The sequence below is a fragment of the Bombus terrestris genome, chromosome 1, assembly GCF_910591885.1.
Source record: "Bombus terrestris chromosome 1, iyBomTerr1.2, whole genome shotgun sequence".
Lineage (NCBI taxonomy): Eukaryota > Metazoa > Arthropoda > Insecta > Hymenoptera > Apidae > Bombus > Bombus terrestris.
This window is the reverse complement of record NC_063269.1, coordinates 12924293-12950039: the sequence shown is the minus strand read 5'-3', so window position 1 is coordinate 12950039 and position 25747 is coordinate 12924293. Positions and strand designations below refer to the sequence as shown.

Here is a 25747-nt window from a genome sequence, read left to right as displayed (position 1 = left end):
CTTAATGTCGACTGGTTAAGTGGTGCAGATAAATGAAACGCTTGTTTCCTGTTTGTTCCAGATTACCAGTTCCCAATAGACGTTTCTGGCGTAGCCAAGGACCACCCCTTCCTCGAGGCTGATTCCCTACAAAGTCTATTTCGACGATTGCATGCACTTAATCGGTGCGCCAATATGAAAATCGACACGCATCACACGCACAGCACTAGTCACAGCAAAAGCGTAAGTAGTCTCTAATAATTTATAATTTTAAAAGGACAATATTTTTTGTATATCCTTTAACTGAAGGAAACAATTAAATCTTTCTCAAAACGTTGCGATATAAAATAAATAAAACGCACAACTCTCTTTAAGACCTCGAATAAATTAAAAGAAAAGTTACAACCAAAAGTCAGTTTGATCGTATTTTCTGATATATCATTTGTATTGTATTCCTTCTATCGTGTCGTTCCTGGTTTCTGAATATTTTTTAAAAGAAACTCATTGCTCCTTTTCAAGTAGACCCTTTTGAGCTTTTAGCTATCCGAAAGGAGAGGATCTCCACAGACGGAAATACCAGTCTAGATCAGGAATATCAGGATGAAGTTGGGGCTTGCCGCGACAAGGGCTCCTCCACCTAAATGCTTCTTAGAATCCCACGGTTTCTCGGGTGCGGTCCTTTTAAGGATCACGTCCCTTCTTCAACTTCCGTAGTGCGACCAGATTATCTGTTTGAACGCTGATTCGTTCCTCAAATTTTGGGAAAGTCGCTTTGTCGCTCGGCTTCCGAAAGGATTCGTCATCTAAGGCGTACATTGCACGTCACCTGAGTAATCTCTTGATATGTCAAGAGCCACAGGAATGTCCAATATTTGACGTTGATCTGAGAAGACTTAGAGTAAATTCTTTTAAGCAAGAGTTACTTCTCGAATTATTATTTTTCATACTAGTCGAAGTAACTGGTTGTTGAATTTTTAGTAGGTAGAATTTTGTGAGTAGAATACGTTCACATCACAATAGAATTTCTTTTTTGTTATCTTGTTGATTATGGATCTTAGGATCTCTAGAGGAACTCAGGTACCTTAGTTTCCACGCTGTATCTTCTGTTGAATCTTGTAGACATGCAATCCTTACGATAAACCTCATATATATTAAAATTCATATTCTGTGAAACGAAATATAAAGGAACCGAAGAAAGAATCATTTCTGAAACGTGATTTAAAATTCGATAAACTTTCTCATGAAATTACGAATTACGAAAATTTCGAGGCACTCTATGTATCCACTAATTTTATTAGAAAATTATTTTAAAATAAAGTGGAAAATTATAGTACGCTTGAGTGAAATTTAGAAATCATTTTCGTGCTTTCATTCTTAGAAGGTAAGGAAACGTTTTAGTAGAGCTGAATAAGATTTAGAATTTATTCTGTCCCCTTGAAAATCATCAACAAAAACAAATTTAATTTTCTAGCAATATCCAGCCATACGAACAACACTCTAAGCCTTAATTAATACATTTATCGTCGATCGTATATCAGTCAACTTTCCATTCACGTCGATTAAATCCTACACAAAATAGAATTTACAGATTTAACTACGAGAAGCATAATTTATTTTTATGATTAATATTGAAATTTTCTGCTATTATTTAATGCAATCATTATTTTGAAACAGGCAATTAATTACATATCGAAACAAAAAATTTTCTATCGATCATTGCTAAACCTCATGGCGACGAATATAAAAATATTGAAATACCAAAATAAATCTTCAAGATAGTGCAGTAACGGCATCGACTAATTCTATCTTCGATATTTTCCAACTTGCTTCGAGTAAAATTCCAGGGTCACAAAAGTCATTTCGTCATTCCATCGTCCGTGTTTCGCCAAGTGGCGACGACATCGAAATACACTTCGTTATCTCGAATCTCTTTCTCCGTCGACTAATTGCAGGCTCGAGCTATCGGAATTCAACGAGTTATGACACGTTTCCATCGTGTATGGTCATTGTTATGCGAGGCTCTTGGCCGTCTCGTGCTATTCTTACGATTTGCTGAGGACGAACATACGAATGGAATAACAACTAACGATCGTCACGTGACCAGGATAAGACCAGAGTTAATTACCGTGGAAAGTGCTGCTAGGCATGGTGGAACGACGTCCTTATGGTGGTCGTACGAGAGTGGCATTCGAATTTTCCATTAGAATCGTTTCGTAAAATCTTATTTTTCGTAATTGATTTCCGGTTCGTTAGGATAGCGAAAAGACATTAAGATTTAGAATAAACCGAGGTACTTATTAGTAATTGATAGCGTTATCAAAAATAACATTCACTGCTAAATAAAAATTAATGCCTAACGGGAGGATTCAAATCGCTCGACTTCGTAATCATTCTTCGCGTTTCGCCCAAATAATTCTCACCAATTTTATCACCATTGCTAAAACAATTTCATTTAACACCACGATTACCTCCAATCTAGCGTGTTCATAAACTTTCATAAAAAACAGTTTCACGTGTGATATGTACAATTATCGCGAAGAGTGAAATGGAAGAATAATCGAGGAAATTGAATCGAGAGACCAACGCCAGTAGTGGTTGGCATTTTTAACTTCTCGCGTGGAACACCTTTTTATTCCCGTCGTTTAATCGAACTATATGGCGCGAAATGTACATGCCTCGTTAAATTCAAAACTGACGCAAGTCGAGGGCGGGAATCGTCCGCGTGGTGTCACGGAACTCGTAAAGATCAATCTTAAAGAAATTTTATTGTTCAGCCTCCGTCGTTCAAACAGGAAGTGTTCCAAAATTATACAATGAGACGACGCACTACGAGCGTTCGCCTCGCAAATCAGAGTTAAAAGCGTTTCGTTGTGAGCTTAAATCAATTACACGCCAGGGCCGGTCGATTAAGATCACGAAGATCAATTCGTGCGATCTCAAGAGAGAAATTACTCGGATCCATTCACGCGCCCCTCGTAACAATCATACAAAAGAAAGGAACGCAAAGTCCGATTGAATTCATTGCGAATAATCGTGATTGCTGTTATTTTTTTCTTCTTCCTCTGTCTCTTTTATTTTCATTCAAACATACGCGAGAATACCTTGTGTACGTATCGATACGCGTAATCTCTATCTCCGTAACATGACGGTGCGAATCGATAGATCGATGGGAACCGTCTATCCGAGATTTCATCTCATAAATTGTTTTTATATCGTGCGATTTTTCTTCCGACTCCTCCAGGCAATTTTTTGTCTGCTAACATTTGCAATTCGTACAATAAAATAATATTAGATCGTCATATATTTTGGAATGAAATTTCACCTTTTCTTCTGATTTTCTATCTTTATTAAACAACGTTTCAAACTTTTAATTTAGTGTGCGGTTATATAATATAATAAAAACGTTGATAACTGGCATAGAACTTTTTGAGATTTTTTGAAGCTTAGTATAGTAAAAAGGAATTGAAACGTAGAGCTAGGTTCCAAATTAATTTGAATATTTCATGCTTCCTGCATTAAAAAATTTTTCAGCCGAATGTTACGCAGTATTTCCGATTACTTAATGCTGAAACAAACAATTTGTCAAAATAATAAAACAATCACGATTCTATTGTTACGAAAAATTAGCTAGATAAATAATAGAGCTTTCTTCAACGGTTGTCGGCGTACGCGCCCGAAGGATCGATAGATCGTCGCGTTCACGGAGATCGAGGACTTTCATGCCCATAAACGGTGCACGGGCGCGCATTTTACCCGCTATTAGCGCGAGCTCACACGTGCGTAGACACGCGTGCAGCTGCAACAAGTGTCGGTGCTCTCACCGGAAGCGAATGGACACTGCATTATGCGCGCTCTGTATTTAATAAATAGAAAATGTCGCGAGGTCTCGTGTAAAGCGACCGACAAGTACAGACACCGTGCAACCACAAAGCGCGAAAGAGAGAGAAAGAGAGAGAAAAAAAGCGCCTGTACCAGGGAATATTTTTCGAACATGCCTCCCTAGATGGAGAGAAAGCACGTTCACACATTTATGGTATTAACCGTCGTGGCATACGAAATCATTCGATATCGTTGCCGTTTTTTGCTAACAATTGCGACACGTGACACGTATGTATGAGAGGATCAATCATAACCGTTATGACTTTTGAATCATACGTCGAAGATCAGATGTGTGACTATTTATAAGTATGGTCGCCTTGTGATCCTCTTGCACAATTGAATTAATATAATTGGCGAAATTTACCAAGTAACCAGTAATATTAATTTGACTTGCATAAGAGTAATAAGTGTGATAATAAAATAAATGAAGTCTTACATAAGTGTATTTTCGAATTATGAGTCAGTTTTTTGGGTTATTCGATGTAAATTTAGAACTTAATTCATTACTAAATTATTGTACGAAAGAGCTTAAATCTTATAACATTAAATTATATTAATTTATAGTATGGATCAGACATGTTCAAATATTGCTCGCGCGTAAAGTAGGTTTTTTCTATTATCATAAATCATTTTCATCGTTTGTACAATGAGACGGGGAATGAGAGAATTCACATTGGATCTCTCGCTCTCATTCTAAAGGCTTTTTTCTTAGAACAATAACTCGTAGAAGACGACAGCACTGACATAGATTACGGTTAAGATGCATTCAAGGCAGATTATATCTATAATAAAGTTCTTAATTCTAAGATTTTCAGATATAAATTATGTATATTTCAACTTTCTTCTTGTGACATATAAGATCGTAAGATAAGGTAACCTGTGCTGTATTGCATACGAGTGAAGAAGAAATTGCTAACAAAAAGACATTGACGAGTGATATTCTTGATAACTAGTTAGGTATATTAAAAGTTATAAGATTCCTTAAAAATAAGTTATATGACCTAAATGTACTAATACTCAGAAACTAAATTAAACTCTAAGAAGAAGATTTCATGTTATTATGCCCGATAGGTTATCTTATGCAGTTTATACTAGGTATATTTAAGTATAAAGTAAGTAGTTGTTACGTACTTGTTGCTGGGTTTTAGTGCTTCAATATTATTTTGCAAAATATTTGTTTCGAATTGGAATTGGATATTACGGCGAGTATTCTATTCACGCTTTATTGTTGCATTGACCCGATTTTCGAACGTAGCCTATCGATTCACTTTAGACCCTGAGGATTCACCACTATCATTCGCCATGATTACTCTGCAAATTCGGTCGATCGTAACTTTCATTGAAAAGCAAACTTTTCACGGACGAACGAACATGTTCAAGGTATCCGCAAACAGCTATTAGCTACAGGATCGACAAAAATCAACCTTGACGTTATATTTGTCACGAAACATTAATTAAACGCGACTTTAAAAATTATTTAAAAGCAAAATTTCGCGATGAATTATGTTTCACGATGGGATAGAAGCTTTTAATCACGTTTTATGCTATTATTCATTTGCTCCATTTATTTCAGTTATTGTTCCATATTATCATGTGATTGATTATTTATCATGTTTCGCATAACATGAAATTCTAAAGCCGTGCCTCCTTATGCTTGCTATTATTTAAATATTTAATTTTCTAATTTTGAAATTTATATAAAAATGTAGTAACCTTACGATACTACCTTCAAATTTTGAAGTATCCTTTTTAGAAATTTCACGCAAAATTTGTCAGCTTTCCAAATACAAACATAAATAACTCGAATTATGCTAGATGAAAAATAAAATAAAATAAACATAATAAATAAAAAATCCAATTTTTTAAATGCATTCACAAATTTCTTCTAAACCTGCGAGATTCATCACTGTACGTAATAAATAAAGATTACTAAAATCTCTCATACGATATTCTTATCTTCGCTCATCGAAAGACACGTGCCTAGCTAAGTACACAACGTTTTACTGTCAACCACGACGCCACAGGTAGCTTCCTCAGACTGTTCACAACATGTGCGTCGCGTCGCGTCGCGTCGTTTCATTGAAACGCGAACAACGTTACACGCCACGAGTCTATCGTCTAATCAGCCATTTCGTAAGGAACGCTCGTTTCGCGAGACGTTTCACGAGAACGACGTCGATAGCACGGGCTTCGACTTTTGCTTTCGCAAGGCGTACGGTTCCGGTGGATGATCGTTTCCACGTGTCCACGCCTCATCTGCTTGCTTTCACCTAGTAGGGCTTTCCTTGGCCACGAGTGCAAGGTCGAGACTCCGACTTTTCGATTGTCAAAATTAATAGGCGCGCAACCGATCGCCAGGATTCGACCCGGAGAGAAAGTTAGAGACGATGTCCAGTTATTTCGCCTCGATTCCTTCTGGGAATCGTTTCGATCATCGTCGATGAAAAAAGAGAAAGGATCTGGAAATTAATATTTGTGTCATGATGTTGCGAAAGGGGCTTGGTCTTGAAATATTTGTCAATCAGGATTTGGATGGAAGTGAAGGGTGTCCATTTTTCAATCACTAGTGACAGTCTAGATAGGAAAAACAAAATTATTCCTGAAGATTTATCTGTGTTCAGAGAAAAGTAGCGATAAAGAATATTTCAAATATACTTTCTCCTTTCATAGTGAAGGTAGGATCATCTTGAATTTTTTAAATGGAACTATACCTTTCCCTTATTGTATTATGGAAGACATTAAGATCACTTAGATAAGCACAAAACATGACAACTTTGTACATACAATATTTGATTTTGGACAGTATAATAAAAACACAATTTCATGCTTAGTCATGTAAATTCATAAAACATAGGAGAAATGCTGTATAAATAAAAATAGATCGCAGATCTATTGTCCAAATTTAAGTCTAAAATTCATTTTTAGAATCTGAATAACTAAACAAATTCTAAATCCACGAATGATACCAATATCCGATGCAATTATAATTTCTTGCAATTACTCTGAGTTTGTCCCAATCAGTCACGATATCGAATCAGCCCATTTTTCCACGCGAAACCTGCACCTTTTTCACAAATGACGAAAAGAAACTCCCTTTCAAATTTTATCAGACAATCGTTCACTTTCCGAGGCATACCAGGCCATCTGTACGCGCTTGTTCGAGTATACTGGAGTCGAATCGAAGACTTTCGCTGTCAGAAAGTGCGCCTTTCGTTTCTTCGAGTTTCATCCCTGTAAACGTTGGCCAGCGAGATCGTCCGTTTTGATCGAAACCAGAGAATGGCGATTCGTCGCGTGTCGGGCGAATCGATAGTTGGCGGTAATTACCGATCGAACAGGAAACGATTGAGGCTCGATTTACGGCTGTGTTATCGAACTCGTGGACGTCGTATAGCGTCCCACTTTACGGGGTTTCGTTCCTCGAAAGTAATTTGACGGTTCGCCCGGGCTCGACTCCTGGAAACGCAGAAGTAGATCGTCGACTCTGAGACGCGCATACACTTGGGGAACCTTTAACCCCGCGCTTTCCTTTACCTCGTTTCACAGCCAGATGGAATTCAATGGATTTCAGAGAGTAATGCTGGACTCTTGGTGTTTTCTGAACGCGACGCCGTTGACCTTTTTTTACGCGACAGGTGCGAGGTTCAATCGAGCATTCACGTTTTCGCTTGTTTCGACTATATAACACTTGTTGCAATTACTACACATTTGTTCCAAATCATCTCCACCGAATCTCCTATTAATTTTATTATTGACTCGAAATTTACTATAATGAAATTGTGATCATAGTACTTTTACTTACTTCTTCTAACAATGTTTTTAAAAAATTTTTTATTTTGTTTAATTTTGCTTATCGTACGTGTTTTCTTATCTTTTCTTTTGTTAAACAACGAATACATATCGCAGTGCCATACTGCAAGTCATTTCTAAATTAATTTTATAAGGTTTTTATTCAACTGTTCCCAACTGTTTCCAATTTGGTAGTGTACGTCATGTAAGATACTTGTCCGTACGTTACGTTTGTATATAAATAGGTTGAAGATGAAAATCATAGATAGAAGAGTTAATTAAGATCGTTTGGCTACAAGATGAATCGCAAGTGAAAGTAGGAAGATTTACATATTGTGTAGATATGTTTGGATTAATAATTGAAAATCTACATAATTAAATTAATATAAAGATTAAGATTTGTAAATGGTGACATCAATGGAAGGTAATGAAGCTAGTTAAGTATTCGGTACTTCTCCAATACATACAAAGCGATAATACGGCCGTAAAATTAATTTAACTAACTGTTAAGTCAGAAGAAAATTTCAATTTCACTTTCCAATATCCATAAAGTAACGCCCGCTGGCATCCTATATTCAATTAAGAGAACCAGTTTTAATCGCAACTACATATTTTTCTTCAAATCGATTTAACCATATCCAGTACAAAACCTAGGAATAATCTCGAAACTTTACTATTTAACGTCTCTCTTATCTTAATCATCTACCGTATCTTAATTTGTGTTAAACTATGATAAATTTCTCTTTCCAAATTTCACAAGAAAATGTAGAACTGTTAAATGTCTTACCATTAAATATCTCATACAAAACATAGCATAATATAAATATGAAATAGAATCTTTAATTTATACAAAGTGTGCGATTTAGCGAACACAGGACCATTTAACCTATTAACTCGTCGTTAAAACTATTGATCTTTTGGACGTATCAATTTCTTTACGTGTCATGTAATTTCTACTAAAATGAATTATATCGTGTTTGCATGTATAAGTATTAAGTGTCTCGACTAACTTCAAATTTCATAATTATAAAAGTTTCTAATATACTTAATAAATGATCTAGTAGATAGACTAAACATTTAACTCTAAAATAAACCTCTCTAAGCTACATCTTTATTAACCACAAATATTCACAATCGTTTATTCATTTGAAGAAACCTTTTTTGCAAAATTCACACACATACACACACACACACACACACACACACACACACACACACACACACACACGCACACGCACACGCACACGCACACACTCACACACACCTCTTCCCTCTCTGTGTATAACCACGGAAACAAGACGAAGACTTCGTGGACTCATTAATTGGCGAACAGTTAATTACTGAGCAGAGTGGTTCGTTATAAAAGGCATTCTATGCAGTTACCGCCTTTCTCATTTGCCCCCTCTCGCTCCATTTTGTACCAATACGCCTCTAGTTTTCTATGTTACATCCTCGCCAAGGTGCAGGAGCAATAATTGCGGACGTGGAGCCGCGTTTCGAGCGACAGGGATGACGAGGAGGTGGACGACGACGATGACAGTCACGGCGATCGTTGTCGTCGCCGTGTAAAAGCTGGAAACTGGTTCGGTACACGCGAGACCCTGCTGAAAGTCGTGGCTGGCAGACTGCGCGGCACGGCTGCCAGTTGCACCTGCACCAGCCGCGTTCGATTGCGCAAATGCACGCCTGCTGCATACTAGAGCGTGATGAAATCCGCTCCGCGACGTTCCGTAGCGATGAGAGCGCCAGTTTAAAGTTTCTACGTTCTTTTCTAATTCTTTTTAAATAACCGTTTCACGTATGTTTGAGGAAGCAGCCGACCGTGAAAATAGCAATGTGGGAACGATCCTTTTTTGCTTGAGTACGTCGGTGAACTGGTTGTAGTCTCTGGTAAGAGAATTTTGAATTGATAGCGTAAGCAAAAAATGGAATGGATGGCGGGAGATGTGAATTTAGTATATAGACAAGGTAGTTACCAGAGAGAATTTGATAATCTCCACATCTGTATCTGAATCTATAATGCGTATTTGGAGCAATTTTCGTCGTAAATAGAAGAATGTGGATAATGGAGGTAGGATGAGGTACTTTACTGTTAGTTTTTATATAGGTGAATTGGAGCATAGCAAATCTTTATCGTTTCAAGGTGCTCGTACATGGCACCTGTTCCTTGATGTGAATGGAATAGTGTCGATAACAATGCAACTTCTATTTAATGTACATACCGTGAAAAATAATAGAACTGTAGAAAAGTAATTTTTCAATCAAACAATGAACAAAATGTTTGCCAACGAAGAATAAAATAATTATTACTATTATATATGTAGCACTTCGTTGTACTCGATGGATTAGATAAATTTTGAAATCAGTGAATCATGTGATTTAAAATGATCTAGAAATCTTGTAGTTGTTTCTGCGAAAATGCTTCTCATTTGTATTTTATATAAAATGTATGAAATTTGTTAAATCATTACGAAAGGTATATCAGGCAATAAATATAAAAATTCTGCCACACCAAAGGATGAAAATGAACGATATATGTCATAAACGTGCTCGTACAAGTTTTATTCGGAACACCCCATAAACTAGTACCGTTTTGGCGTTTCCGGTACAGTAGCAGTGGCTTAACGAATTTCCGTTCTAAACGAGGAAGCGACAACAGATGCGCGAACTTTTTGTCCATCAGAATCAGAGTGGAAAAAAACGCGCATTGGACACATGTGTATAACATAGAGAACCGAGTTTCGACCTGGAAAAGTTCGATTTTTGCGTGCTAATAAATTGTCGATGAATATTCATCTGTCGGGAAAAAGTCCAATTAGCACTAGAGAAAAAAATACGAAGATTGAGTGTTTCACCGCTTTTCCGACGACATAGATTAATGGAAACTCGTCAGATCTCTCACATACTGAAATCGAAAAACGAAACGACTCTTCGACACAAAGCTATCACTCCTACCGTCGGTAACAACGTTTGAACGAAATTTTGATGAAAAATATTCTAACACGTAACGCAACTTCGAGCCAATATTTCACCATGCGCCGGTACAATCTATAGATCGTTAAAAACTTCGAACTAATTCACCTGGGCGGAAATTTTATCGAGTATAAAACAGATAGAAACAAAGAAAAAAGAACGAAAAGGAGGTTATTTCAACGTGCAATCAACGAGCCTGTGGCGAACTTGTTGCAAAATAATACGGTTTTTGCGGTGGCGCGCGATTTATTCCGGCGATCGACGTTCACGCGTCTCGGATCGAGAAACAGCGTCCCCGCCGTACTAGGAGAAAAAGTACTCAGGCAAGCGGATACTGGTATCGCCGGCAGAAAACGCTGAAACGGGCCACAGGACAGTCGCGTTCGTTCGCGCGAATTTATGGCAACCGGTTTACCCGATTGACGAAGGAATGTCGGCTGCTGTTGCGCTTGTCAACCTGCCTCGAGGACCGACCACGACAGAGAACCGCCTCGTTCCTCTCTCCGCCTCCTCTCAACCGAGCTTTCGTCCTCGACATAAGGCGCCGCTTTTGCGGATCGTTTCTCTGGAGTTATAGATCTCTCCATCTTCCCAGTTAATCCTTCGTGTTTAGGTAAATGGAAATCGATTCGACGCGATCAGAGAATTCAAAGGATGATAGTTATGTTGATTGTTTTCAAATGTATGATAACCTTAAATAGTATCTAAAGATGTAACTTTTGATTTGCTAACAATTTTGTTGTAGAGGTGGAACGTTTATGAAGACAGGTTTGTTGTTTCAAAATAGGTCTTTTGATTGCTTGTTTCTTCTATAACTCACAATTCTTTTTCAATTCAAAAGATTCCATAAATAAATACTCCTTTCGAATAAAATCCTTTCACAAACAGTCAGCCTTGATACCCACTTGCTACGTATAAATACATATTATACATATATTATTTTTCCCAAAGAAATAAAAAATACGTATCTTATTCCCATCGTAATAAATTCGTTCTGGAGTCCAACTTTCCACGGAGGATACATCAAGATAGCTTATTAAATAAATAATTATCTACAGGAAATTTGACACAGTTCGTCGTATAATTATCGACAGATCGTCGATCATAAAATTAACGCCATGAATATCCAACAAAATTATCCCCTTACAAGATCCACTTCCTTTCCTGGAAATTCAACAACTCTCGTCTTACTTAAAAAAATGAAATCGTAGCAGGAAATAATTTCCGATTTCCCAGATCAAACCAATCACCATCTCGATCACGATCGCTTTCCTAGTAATTATACGTTCTTCCTCTAATTGCGAACGCGTTTCATGCGAACGAGCGCACGCTTATCGTACATTCGAAACTTTCTTAGCTCGATTATATCACCCGATTAAACACCCGATTAAACGAACCCGAGTTCGACAGGAACCGTTGAAAGCGTTTCATTTTTCGTCTTGGTTCGCTCGTTACTCGAAATTTTCAAGACGAACCTCCTCAAAAGTAGGTAGCTAACTGGAGCTATAACATGTTCTTGCCACGATGTGACATATTGTCCGGCTGGAAACAGTCATTAACGTGATATAAATGTCCCGCGGTCGCGTGAGGACATATATACGCATTTCTATGGCAGACCGTTATAACGATCCGCAGGGACGCAGCTCGTTGGATCTAGTTTTTCGTAGTCCGTTGCACAAGTTCGCACCTGTACGCAACGCGACCACAGGACTTCACACGATTGAAAATTTAAATTATCTTTTCGCGTCATGCATAATTCGATCGTTCACCGATGTTTCCGGCGCCAATTTTCCGCCACCAGTTTTTCTCAGGTTGTTGAACTTGAAAATATTCTTCGCCTACTTTACGTTAAGTTGCCTTCTGTTCGTTTTATCCTGTTACGATCAGTGTATACGTTTCAGATATTGGTTTTGTAGAGTACGTTTTAACACGTTGGATTCGTAGTTGACAATCGGTTGATCGATGTTTTCGTGTCAAGATGAGAGGGTCGTTTTCTCCACATCGCGGTTCTTGTTCACAATCATCGTTTACGATATCGTGTCACGGGTATTCGAGTTCGAGAAATGTTGTCTGTTTGAGTTCTTTCTTTGGAGAAAGCCTCGCTGATCGACTGTCAAAGGTACAACGGGTCTTCGTATATGATCCTTTACTTTTTAGGCAAGCTTTTGAAACGATCAGCTTGGTTGTTATGTAAATAGAATGTAATGAAAATATGTTTTTTTAAATCTATAATTCCAACACAGCAGTCGACCATATAGAGGTACAATACTAGTTTGAGGTTGGGTATATGGTTATAAATAAGACCTTACGCTGAATTTCAAATTCAACCAAGATTTAGGGAACAAAACTGCATTAATATAATTACTAGCAGACTGATTAGTCAAATTGCATCGAAGTACGAATAATTTAGTTCCTTATATTATTGTCATATTATACTCAAATCTCTAAAATCCCAAGTCTATAACATATCCAGCGATAAGATTCCAAACGAAACAGAGGCAGATCTTCGCAAACAGAGGCGTGTAATACGTTAAAGTTTTCGCGACCACTTACCACTAAGCCTATCATATCTCTGCCTTATTTAGCTGCAGTGCGGTTATCAGGGACGACGCTCTCTGTACGCAGTTGGGCATCCTTCGTACAGGCGGTCGAGCCGACGATGAAACTTGGCGTGCGAGAGCAGCAACAGAATATAGAACCGTGTGGTATCGTTAGCGTGCTCGCGGGCGAGCCGGCGTATTACCATAAATTTCCATCGGACCGTTCAGAAGCCAATTAGCGTAAGTCACACCGAGATGAAGACCGCGATACGTGGTTTTACTTAAATCAACCCGACCACGGGAGAGAACCGTTTGCTCGGCCACCGTTTTAATACCGTGCAATCGGTGCAGGCACCACGGGCATCAAGAATGCCGCTGGCACACTCAGATAAGCCAATGCGATATTTTCACGAAATTAAGTTAAACCTGTTATATCCTTTCGACCGTTTGACACGTACACGCAACAAGTCACACGATATTTCTCGGCGTCTTACCAATCTCACGCTGATCCAAACACCAACACCGACAGCAGTTTCAGTTGTTGATCTACGATTTCTGCTATGTGAACCTCGCATAAGCAAAACTAATCAACTTCACTTTTTATTAATTTCTTGATTTCACTATATGAGTAAGTACACCATTCAATTTTCAAGAAACGTATGATTTACTTCTATAAGTTCATTCATCGTAGGAGGATAAATACACAGTGTAATAAATATTTTAAATTCTTCGGAACTCATTTCAAAGCTACATGTAATCCAAATCTAAGCGGCTATTTATGGATTTATGAAAAATCTAAATATATAACAATATATAAAATATGAATGTAATATACGAAAATATCCAAAATATCTAAAGCAAAGTATATGGATTTTATGTAGATTCTATACTTTTAATGATATACTCAAACATCCAAATTTGTCTAGTCTACTATTCTTCTACGCAGTCTACTATTAACAAAGTGAATAGACACGATGGGAGTAAGTGAAAAATATTATATTTTTGTCGCTTGTTCTTGATAGATCTACCTTTTAAATTCTCCTTTGTGAAGAGACTAGTTTTACATTTTTAGAACAAAATCACTACCTGTTCCGCGAAAATTATAATCCGGATCCTGGATTTATTAGAATTTAAGTGACCTGTATTGCATAGCTCTTCAGCTCCAAGCTGGAGACTAGCAATGGAGTTTAGAAGAACGTTTAAAAGGAACTGGCATCGTTGGCCCCGATAACAGATGTCGAATAAAGTTGTCGACTTATTGGCGATTCGCTAGGACGCAATCGATCGACGTTTTATCGAGCACAACGGCTGACCTCTACGGTTTATCGGTCCCGGTCTGATGTGATTTCCCGCAGGTGCTACCTCACTGTGAGACTATCGTTTTCGCTATCGCGATCCCCGTGTTGCGCGCTATGTACCGATAAGCGTGCTCGTTTCGTACGAGCGGGATTTTATCGAGTCGCAATCGTGGTGCTCGGTTAAGTAACTCGCCGCGACGATTTTCGCATTCGTTCCAGGTTGTCCTGCCGGCAGGTAACGTACGACGTCCGTTCGTTACATCTGCGCGACCTTCTAGTGAAGAGTGGTGTGGTATGTAAGCGTAATATGCGAGCACGAAGTAATATGTGAATGTAAAAGCACGTACTCACTAGCAAATGTGTTGGCAGGCAGTGCCTGAATGATGTTTGCAACTTTTATAACTTCAATGGCTACTCTATGATTTTCATGCGAATATTGCTTGTAACTCACTGCAGATTTTTGTGTATTTAAAAATCTATAGAATGTATATAATATATAAAATGTCAAAAGTATACTATATGTTACGATATTCAGTAAGTGAGACAGCTGTGTGTCCTGGTTCCACTTTTTTAATGCGTAAATGTAAATGTGTGTATCTTCTATGCGTAAATTTAATGTGCGAATATAGAGTAGTCGTCTTAGAGTATAAGTCTCGTATGCAAGTATAGAGTAGCGTGTAAATGTCGTATGCAAGTGTAGAGGACCGTGTGTACGAAATCACCGATATTTCAAGGTTCGATAACGATCTCGATGGTATCTCGGTGGAATTCGAGGAACTGCAACGTGGTTTGAGCAATTTCACGGTGGAATTTTTCACGCTATTTTAATGGTGTGGCAGGTAGTCTTTCCAACGTGGTGGTCTGCGTTCATTAGAATGGAAAAAACAGGGAGTGTTAATTGCATTCTGCGTTGAAAAATTCCGAAGTTTACCTCGCGTCGGTTTGTTCACATTGCGCAATATTGGATGTTTAGAGAGGTTGTATGCACGTACTAGTACTTTGGAAACAAGGATAACAATCTTGATCTTTCTATCCCTTTCTTGACTGCACTCGAAAGTGAACGTCGAAGATCCTACGTTTCAATCAAACACACAGAGGCATTATTTCGAAAACTGACATGTAAAATTCAAGATTGCTTAATAAAGGAAAGCCTATCTTGTTTCATCTGTTGTACGACAATTATTGGCTCGACGTTATGACTGATATTTTTAAAAACTGTCTTGTAAGATCGAAGGATCGCTCAATCGAGAATGACGAGTCAGATATTCTTTAATCGAACAATGTAATACTTTCCATTTATATAAATCAAAAGGAGGACCTTGGAAATTTCTTCATACGGAATAAGACATTACCTATATTAACCCTCTTCGTGTAATACTACGTAGCTGGAGATTTTACGTATTTAATTTCTTATTAGGTACACGAAAATAGAAAATTTATTCAAAAGATAATTTCTGATATAATTTTCTAAATATTTATAAAATAAAATATTTATAAAATATTTATAAAATAATTACTTATTCTATTTAAGATTGCATTTAAGATTACATTAGCAATTTTAATATAATAAAAATCACAATTTAATAATAATCTAAAGAGAGAAAATATTTACCTAAAATTTAGCAACCTCTTAGGAAATTAAATAACAATCCATCAAGGTGTCACGAGCGTTAAAGCATTAATTCGCAAGAAACGATAGTTCATTACCCCGCAACCTATACTTCAAGAGCCATTACATAAACCTAAAATATCAGCCGGGAAAATCTCGCCTAGTCCAGCTACCAGAGCCTCCATTCAAGCATTCCAGAATCAAACACGCCACTATTCACAGCTCGCGCGATTAATTTCTAGCCGAACAAGGCTGCCCGAGGAAATTTCTCTCCAAAACGGCGCGAAAATTAAATAATGGCTGGTTGGAAGCGTCACGACGGGGTCTCGTTAATTCCCATTTACATTCAATCTGTTCGAGGTGAATTGGAAATGCTTGGAAAAAGGCGCAAACGGTTCAGCTTTCCCTGACGCGGATTCCGCGATGGAATGAGTGTCGCGGTCTCTCTTCCGTTTTGGCTATCCCGGCTCTCCTCTGCTGCGTGGTAAACAAGTGTCACGCATAGCCTCGGGCGGAACGACGAGCACCGCGAAATGATTTCACCGTGAGAGAGTTGCGAGAGAGCTCTTGAGGCCCGAGAAACGTGTACGCCAGACAGCGTGGCGTCGCGTCGTCGGCCGAGCGCCTTGGCACAGCGACCACGTTTCCCGTGTGTATAATACATGTACCACGGCCGTGGAACCGGAACTCGACCCGCCATCACGCGCCAACAGGGATGAGGAACTCGAAACGCAACGTGCTCGATGAATTTTCAACTCCAAAGTTGCCTTGCTCAATTGAAGATCACAGGGGAAAAATTTGATAAATCACATTTTTTTAATTTTACAAGGAAGGATTTTTAAAATTCAGTACATTCTCTGTTAATCTTACATTAATAATATATCTTCATTGAGTTTGAATTAGATATATATTTCCGTACATTACCGAATAAGACAATCTTAAATATGTCTTTGATAGTTCAGAAAATTTTACAGATTATCAAGTAACTATCTTAACCAGTAAGTGCTTAACCAGTAAGACATTGAAATAAAAGAATTAGTAAAACCGTACTTATCATGATTTTTCCACGTGTTCTTCAAATGGTGCCCTTGATTGAGAAATTTGATCTTATATGACAAACAAGGAAATAGTTGATTTACAAACTGTGTGAAAACCATAGCAAATTCAAATGAATATTTCGAGTAGTTCTATGTACTTTTTGAGAAATTTTGAGGACTTGGAATTTTATATTTTGATTTTTTATTTAAACGAGATACTTACAAATATGGGAATTAATTTCGACGGAAAACACAAATAGAATCGATTCTCAGTGTATTTTAGTTCTCTCGGCGAGTAAACAAGTTTTTTTTTTGAAATTACGCCCCGTTTAATACTTGTCGATATTGATCCAATTATAATCAGGCCTGATCGAACATGTTTATTTATTTAGTTGTTTTATTCGCTTTGCTAATAAACTGATTAATGAAAAATCAATATCGAATTTGTGAAAAATGCATCGGCAGACACACAAATATCCGTTATATGTAGAAATTCGAAACGTTTCATCGGGTAGGTATTTAGTTTTCATCGCGTGTCAGCGTTCTCATATTTACCGCAAGCGTTCTTTTCAGCATTCTTGGTAAATGCAGACCGAAAACCCGCGTGTTATTCGCGGTGCAATTAATTCCGCAAAGATTTAAACTGAATCTTAATTGGAGCAAATCAAACAAGTTCTCTCGTTAAACTATATAGATACACGAGTATAACAAAACGCCCGCTAGCGAGAGTAATAAAGGAAAGGGCAGTAATAAAATGTACGATACGTTCCGTGAACGGAAACATAACTAACTCCACCCACATCAAAAGGTGAGGTCGATCTGCAAGACGGATGAAATTCAAACAAGAAATTTAGTTTTAATTGAATTTAAGGGTATAATAAGATAAGGTTACTTGAGTTGTCTTAAAATTCAATCTTGAACTTTGGATAATCATAGTTTAATACGAGTATGATAATGAAAAAATGGGAAAATATTTTAGATACAACAAGAAAGAATATAAGAAATGGAAATGATTCGAATAACTCTGTGGTAGTGTTACTTAAGCCAGCAAGGATGTACTATAGAAGCACTAATAAAATAAACTTCCAAAAATAAAGTAATATATACGCGTTATTGGATAATGATAATTACGACTGGGAATATTAACATTGGACGAATTTATTTCCTTTTGATGAGTAGAACATATATCATCGTAGAAAACTATGGCCATCGAGATGTAAATGTATACGAGATATCATTGTTTACCACGTCGCTAATAAAGAGGTAAGCAGTCTGCTTTATAACAGAATTTAACGAATCACAAAGCAAATTACTTGCTTGTCTCAAGTAAGCCTCTTGACTCAAGTAACTCTATTTTACTCTGTTCAGAAGACAGAGCGCATACATATTCCTTTAATTCGTGGCTGTATTATCGGTTGGTTTAACACAGAGTACTAGTTATATGTCGACGATACCAGAGGCTCCTTTTTATTTTCGTTAATAAAACAGCCCAGCGCTGTAGCGGCGTTGGAATTTTGTATTAGCGGATAACCGTCCAAATTAGCAAACTCATTCGCCGATATCAGAGAAAATTTGCATCCCGATAGTCTAACACGTTTCACACGGACACTGTTGCTTGCTTGGAAGCTGCTTTTTCATTTATGGTTAAGAGGACGATTAACGTAAAAGCGTTTGCTATTTACGAGAAGCGAACTAACCGCCGCGGGAACAGATGGAAATTGACGTCGAGTAAAATAGGGGCGAAGGAGAGAAAGGATCGACAATCGGACCCGATCTGTCGATCAAGCTCGAGATCTAGATCTAGTAAATGAGGATTTAGTTTAGGTCTTAGTTTAGGTCTAAGATCGGGCGCCAGTTCATTAACGTGCAACGATGGCTCTTGAATGAATGGCTAGCTCTCGCGAGGTTGATTAAACCTTTGAGGGTGAAATCGTACGATAAAGCGGTTTTCCGTTTTCAGTGCTATAGGATATTCAGCTTTTACTTCTGTTCATTGCGAATATATAAACAATGAATTTGTGCTCGTCAAAAGTTATTCGACAATTATGTTTTAGTTTTGATAATTTTATTTCGAATTCATTGTAAACTGTATCTTCGTTCTCTTAATGATTTTGATATAATCAATTTGTATTCTTACTTCTTTGTATTACTTCTCTTCCAATGAGGATTTTATTGATATTTAATTTATATGATATTCGATCTCGTTTAATTGTTTTAAATTAAATATTTAAGGGTATCTCTTTTAAATTGTTTCCAACCTGATAGTCGAGTTGTAAATCTGTAATTGTGCAATAGAAATTAGGAATTACGTGTTAACTCGACGATCGATTTGCATTTTCAATGAATTACCATAATACTTCGAAGAAGATTTGAATATTCGGTCACGACGATCGATTAAAGCTTCTTATGTGCAGTTAATCGACCAGCCAAGAACTGATGTTCTGTTTGTAACATAGCATGTTACAAACTTGATTATTTCTTTTTCGAAAACTCACTTTTTATTCATATTTTAATATTTATTTTTGTAAAATGATTCAAGGAAAAGTTTGAAGATTTTAAGAATACGCAGGATTTGTTAAAGCATATGAAAGATATTCCACGAACATGGAATTTTTTTTTAATTTGCGGAAACTAATTAATAGTGATAGCGTAGAATTTTTTTAATTGTGGAAGTTAATTAATAGCAATAGCACGAAACCTTTTTAATCGCGGAAGCTACATTAATAGCTATAGATTTAGTCTTCTATAAATATATTTTCACATATTTAAAGTATCTCTTTTTAAATTTCTATCTTAGTTCTCAGTTTATCCTGTACTTTTTTTACTCGAAACGCGAACGTAGGCGAAGCTTGTCAGATTCTTTGGCCGAGAGTGGAAACATCGCGTCAGGCAGTTTGTATAATGAATGATATCCTTCACGTGGAATGGAATTCACGTCTCGTAAAAGTATTCTCGGATTGACGCAACTGCTTGTTGTGCGAGAATGGTACCGGATGTGCGAGAAGTAGGCGAGGACAACTATACCGTGGCGGCAATTAATGGCATCAGATTAAGTGGTTTTCAAAGTTGCTTTTATAGTATGCCAAGATTTCCGCTTTGAAACCCTTTTCTCTTGCCAATTTTTTACCGCATTCAGTTGATTGAAATTCTTCATTCTATTTTTAACGTGGCAACATAATCTACTTAAATTAGCCAAAGCCAATTAATACGAATTCATTACAGTATCTATTTCATCCTAAAATATTTTACAAAATTATCCCACACTTAAATACTTCTTGGCTTATCTCCAAAATCTACTCAACTCTTCTAAACTTCAATAGAAACACTTTTACTTAAACATACTTCGCAGAGCATGCATAGAGATCGACAACATCTATCTAAAACCCAGCATTATCGAAGAATCTCCCATGATGAATAAACCAAGAATGTAAAAACTTTTCAAAGTCGACACCGGTGGATTGGGAAATGACAGGAAGTCTAGTATCGTAATCGACTGTACGTAAGTTAATGTTAACGTCAAAAGACACGTGTATGTGTCGAAACGTCGCGTGAAGAATCTATCCATTCATCGTTGACCTTGTTAGAAAATGGAGCGGAAATGGTTATTGGTAACGATATGTCGGTAAGAAATAACGAAAAGCTCGGTCAGCTAGGGACAAATCCGTGGGCAAAAAGAGGTCGTCGTCGAGGCTGGAAATCCAGGGAACCAGATCTGGTTCGTGAGGTGGTTAATTGCCACGACTCGAGACGATCGTCTTTGTCGTTCGTCCCGTGAATCGACACGAAGCTGACGGAAAAAGGGAAAAGAAAGCTTCGCGAACCGTACGATTCCCGGAGGCTCGTTACTGAATCACGATTGTCAATGAAGAAATCCGCGGCCTGGCGAGCGCAGAGCAACCGCGATGGAAATCCATGGAATGTCGTTCTCTTCTATTTCTTTGGCTGGTCGAGAGATCGAGGTATCCCCCTCGTACAAACGATACCATACTTTCGAACTGGGAGGATTTCAACTGGGCAGAATCGATGAGGCTCGTGAGAAGCGTACGCCGTTTTTGTTCTCACAATTCGTTCGGCTCGCTCTTGTTTCTACCGAGGAGACACTGTGCGAATTCACCAACTCGCTTGTCCTCCTCCTTCCATCCTACCGGATGATACATCGTTCTGGACGTCATGATTTAAAATGCTGATACTCCTTTCAACCCCTACCTGTCCCAAACGTTCTTTCTTCGATTCGACTGCAAGCGGCCCATTCGATTGCGGAAAAGATTTCATTAAGTATTTTGTTTGGTACTGAACGTGTATGGTAGAGCCGAAAAGGGGTTCGTGATGTATTTTTCAATGGACGGTTTAAAATTCATTGGTAGAATACTTTGAGATGCGCTTCTTTTATTTTATGTGAAGTCCTATAAATCGTTTTGAAGAATGATTATCATAAAAACAATTAACTCATTTGTATTTCATATAGAGTATATGTTGTATTGTATTTTAGGAAGATATAAACTGGGCTTAATTTTTAATGCGTTGTATTTCCTTTAGAAAAAGCGTATTTCTGTTAATGATAGTGGGCGAAGACAAAAATGTTCGTTTCTGAAAGGGTTAATATGTCGGACATATACATTTTTATCGATATTCAAGATAAATTTATTTAATATTCGTGATAAAAAAGAGATAGCGTAACGTAGAGAATCCATTCAACAACGTCATTAAAGAACTTCAGGGTCTCTCCAAATTGAATAATACCATTCAGGAATATTTTCAAACTACAACCAACTTTCCATCTACAGCAACTGCTCCGTAACTAACTTATTCATCTCTTAAATCATTTATTCCCGCAGTCACATCACATCAGATATCACATTATCTCGTTCCTCGTGTCAGAATCCTACTTTGACTACGTACTCTCAAGTGACACAAACGCGCGGCCTTTTAAAGACCCAACATATCAGACCGCGGATAAAAGGATTTTTAATGAAGACCAAGCACACACTCGCGCGCGATATTTTTCGCGGTTGAAACTCAGCCTCTTTCTATCTTCTACTTTAACTTGATCTCTTTCCGGTTGGCCCGTAACGAGAATGCAGCAACTGACATATACTCGAGTTAAAAACTGAGGAAAACGAGAAGAAGGTAGGAGACATTCGTACAAGATCATATAGCAAGATAAAATCGTGTATACACATACGACGGGGCACCATGGGCCAAAATGGAAAGAACAAGAGATTTTGTTTTATTAAAAATGTGGGTACTATATTTCAACTTTTAAATTCTATTTTAGTTACTTTCATTACGTTCTATTTTAGTCATTTTCATTTAGTTACGTTCATTATGAAGGCATTTAATAAACATAATTTTGATCACACAATCTTTTGCATAAATTGAAAAGTTATAGAGTTAAAACTTTAGCGTTATTACGATCCTTCAATTTTTAATAAAAAATATTTCAAAAGTGTTAATGGTGTGTAACGTAAAGTTAAAACGAGGAATTATATACATCTATAACAACTTCTTCTTTTTTTTTCGTAAACCTAAGATACCTTTCAACATTAAAGCAACGTAATTGGATCAGGAATGACTGGAAGAACGTAGCAGAGTTAAGTATATGATTTTGTACGGGTTTCTCATACGCGTTCTCCACCGACCAGAAATATATTATCGATTTAGAGGAAGCGATCCGTTGGTCTGGCGGACCAATTACAGGGGATGACGAGATCAGGAGCGAGGCAACGTTTAATTGATACTTAACGCGAGAGGGCTACGACTAATGTGCCAAGGGTCCTTTTAACAAGCGAGAACGGCGATCTAGGTCATTGTACCGTCATCGTATTCTAAAATCGGAGTGCAATGAACGTTGTACGACTTTTATTCGTTCGAGTTGCCAGCTTGGTAATTTAGGAAGCACGCGAAGTATGCATAGTACGAATTTTAATCGGATGAGTACGTTGAACGATTGTCTGCGGCTTCTACAAGTTTGATTGTGTTCATATCCTGTGGCAAAGTTTATACTGTTTATGAAGGAAATTTAGCTGTTAGAGATTTGACGTGGAGATTAGATGTAAGTTGCTCCGATATTACGGTAGATTGGACGTGTGCTCGGTTTAATCCCATATATACTTCTTGGATTATCAGAGTTGGAATTTGAGTTATAAGAATACAGAATTATCACAGAATCTTTACGAATTATGTCACGTAACTGATCTTCAAATATCGATCCTCAAAGCAAGCAATTCTATCGTGGATAGAAAAATCACAGTTGACGCGTAAATCGAATCTGAAAACTTCGATCGATTCTAAAAATAATAGGAACGTGCGTCCTATTGGAGAAGGAGAGAGGGAAATTTTATTCTCTCTAGATAGTAGACACACGTAACCGGCAGTTAAAAAAGAAGGATAAACTAACATTCGCGCAGAATAAATAGTAGAAGCCCATAAAACTCGCACGAAACACTGTTCGTTTTACGAGTCCATTCCCGAGCCATTGTCACGCATAAAACACCAGGGTTTGTTCAACCTGCCTAGACGGAAGTGACGTCGTAGCAACGTGGGGCGACACGGCTCGTTGGTCAGCACGAACCCGCGCGGAAATAACTCACGTACGAGAATCGTCACGTCGTGTGGTAACACGCCGGAACGGAAATGCAGATATGTAAGAGAAGTATAAGTGGCGGATCGCCGATAATCGTACGCGAAACGCGGCTTCCCCGTCTCCTCTGACTCGACTTGCCCGCTTCTTCTTGAGGATAAGGTTCCCTTCGTTCGGACCAGTCGGACAACGGGGTCTTCCTCAAGACACATTCTTCTCCGTCTCACAAGAATTACTGCTCGTCAATCGTTGCTTGTCGATAATTTCATTCAAGAAATATACACAGCCAAAAAGTATGCGTTTAAAACATTAAGGATTTAGGATGCATCGTAAAAAGAGTGTAGAATCTAGAATCAATTATTCGAGCTATTTAGATATAAATATAAATAGAGGAATCAAGTCTTTGTAATGAATTGAAATTGTAATGAATTTGTAATTGAAGTATAAAATTGTGTATTTATAAGTGAATTAGTTATGTCTCGTGGGAATATATTGGATATGAATAAAGAAATAGATTTAGAAATATGTGTTTGAATAATATATTAGGTGCATATTGGTGATAAAGAATAACATGGGACATAATGATCATATTTGCATAAATAACATGAAACCAATCAAGCGCCTTACTTAGGAATTGCCAGTACGTCAATTGAAAAAAATTAAGACAGGAATATCTAATATCAGCAAAAAATCATAGAAAGGTATGGAACATAATTTGCAAGACTGTCGTATGTAAATTATGTGAATCAACGGATGTGTGTTTTTCAACATTCCCACCTCGTTCCATATTGTCTGACATATACTGCATTTTTCATTTAATATTGCAATTCAACTACTTTATTTCTTATGGGCGAGTAAATGAAACTCATTAGCTACCCCTATAAGGAGAAAAAAAATTACATTTTACACCAACAGCACTGAATTTAGAACCTACGTTTACTCAACATTCTTCATTCCCCTTGATGAGTACTATATACTAGGAGCCCTTAAATTCTTTGATTCTATTTTTACAACACGATGCCCCTATACACGCTAGTAAAATATACATAATGTAGTGGAATGTTGATTATATTCGGATATAGCATAGCATGAAAAAAGGAACACTGTGTTAAAAACAGTACTATCTTAAGCTAGTTTGTAATTCATAGGAATCTTTCTATAAACAAGTCCTACTTTCTTTTTTATTAATTGAAGAAATGTGTATTTAGGATATAATATACAATCTTGTAAGTGTCAAGGTTGTCGTTCGTAACGAAATTCTAATGTACGTTTAGTATCACCTAAATTTTTCTTCTAATTCAGCGACAGGAAATTATGGCTTCTGTTAGAATGAGCGATCGAATGGTGAATGTCTGGAGAGACATCTAAGATTCGAAAAATCTATTCCGGTCGGGAGTCCGTTTATTCTTAACGAATATCCCATTTCTGCAATGCCGTGTATTTTTAACCATGGCCCACATTCGAGCACGTTGATTATTTTCTCGCGTAATCAAATGGCCCTGTTGTCTGACTTCGTAACGTTCATCGATGAAGAATAAAAAAAAAAAAAAAAGAAGACGAGGAGGAGGAAAAAAAAGGAGAAGGAAAGAGAGACACTTTGCATGTCATTTTACGCGTTTCCCTTTCCTTGAATGCTCTGGTAATTTCGTTTAACGATCTCACTGCCCGGCATGGCGTTTACGATTAAAATTTATCACCGTAATAACGTTACACCCCAAGGAAAAAGAACAGACTGTACAGCGTTAAGCTGCTAACGTAAATATCCATAAATACTCTTCGTCTATTCCTTGCATCACCGCAATCATTAAAGTTCAATCCTTTTAAGACGCGATAAGCTTTCTACGGAGTGATTTGGTTTCTCATAAGCGACATTCACGAATCTGTCGTTTATTTTCCCACTGTCGTACATTTATGCTTCGATTCAGCTTTCATTTGCAACAAGTATCAAAGTATAAACATTATAAAATTCATTATACATAGGAGAAGCCTTTCTTAATGTTCAATACTTGTATACAGTAATTTTACAGCAATATGCATTACACGAAAAGTTTTATTCTGAAAAG

The 25747-nt window shown here is 37.4% G+C and overlaps 1 protein-coding gene across 2 annotated transcripts in view; it reads left to right on the top strand.

Annotated features, from left to right (window-relative positions):
* Positions 1-25747, top strand: part of LOC100652305 (rho GTPase-activating protein 7) — a 351036-nt gene that overhangs the window by 316783 nt on the left and 8506 nt on the right. For both annotated transcript variants that reach the window (XM_003393367.4, XM_012312804.3), the window contains one exon: positions 62-222. In XM_003393367.4, the coding sequence (XP_003393415.2) occupies positions 62-222 (161 nt within the window). The remainder of the gene's footprint in view (positions 1-61; positions 223-25747) is intronic.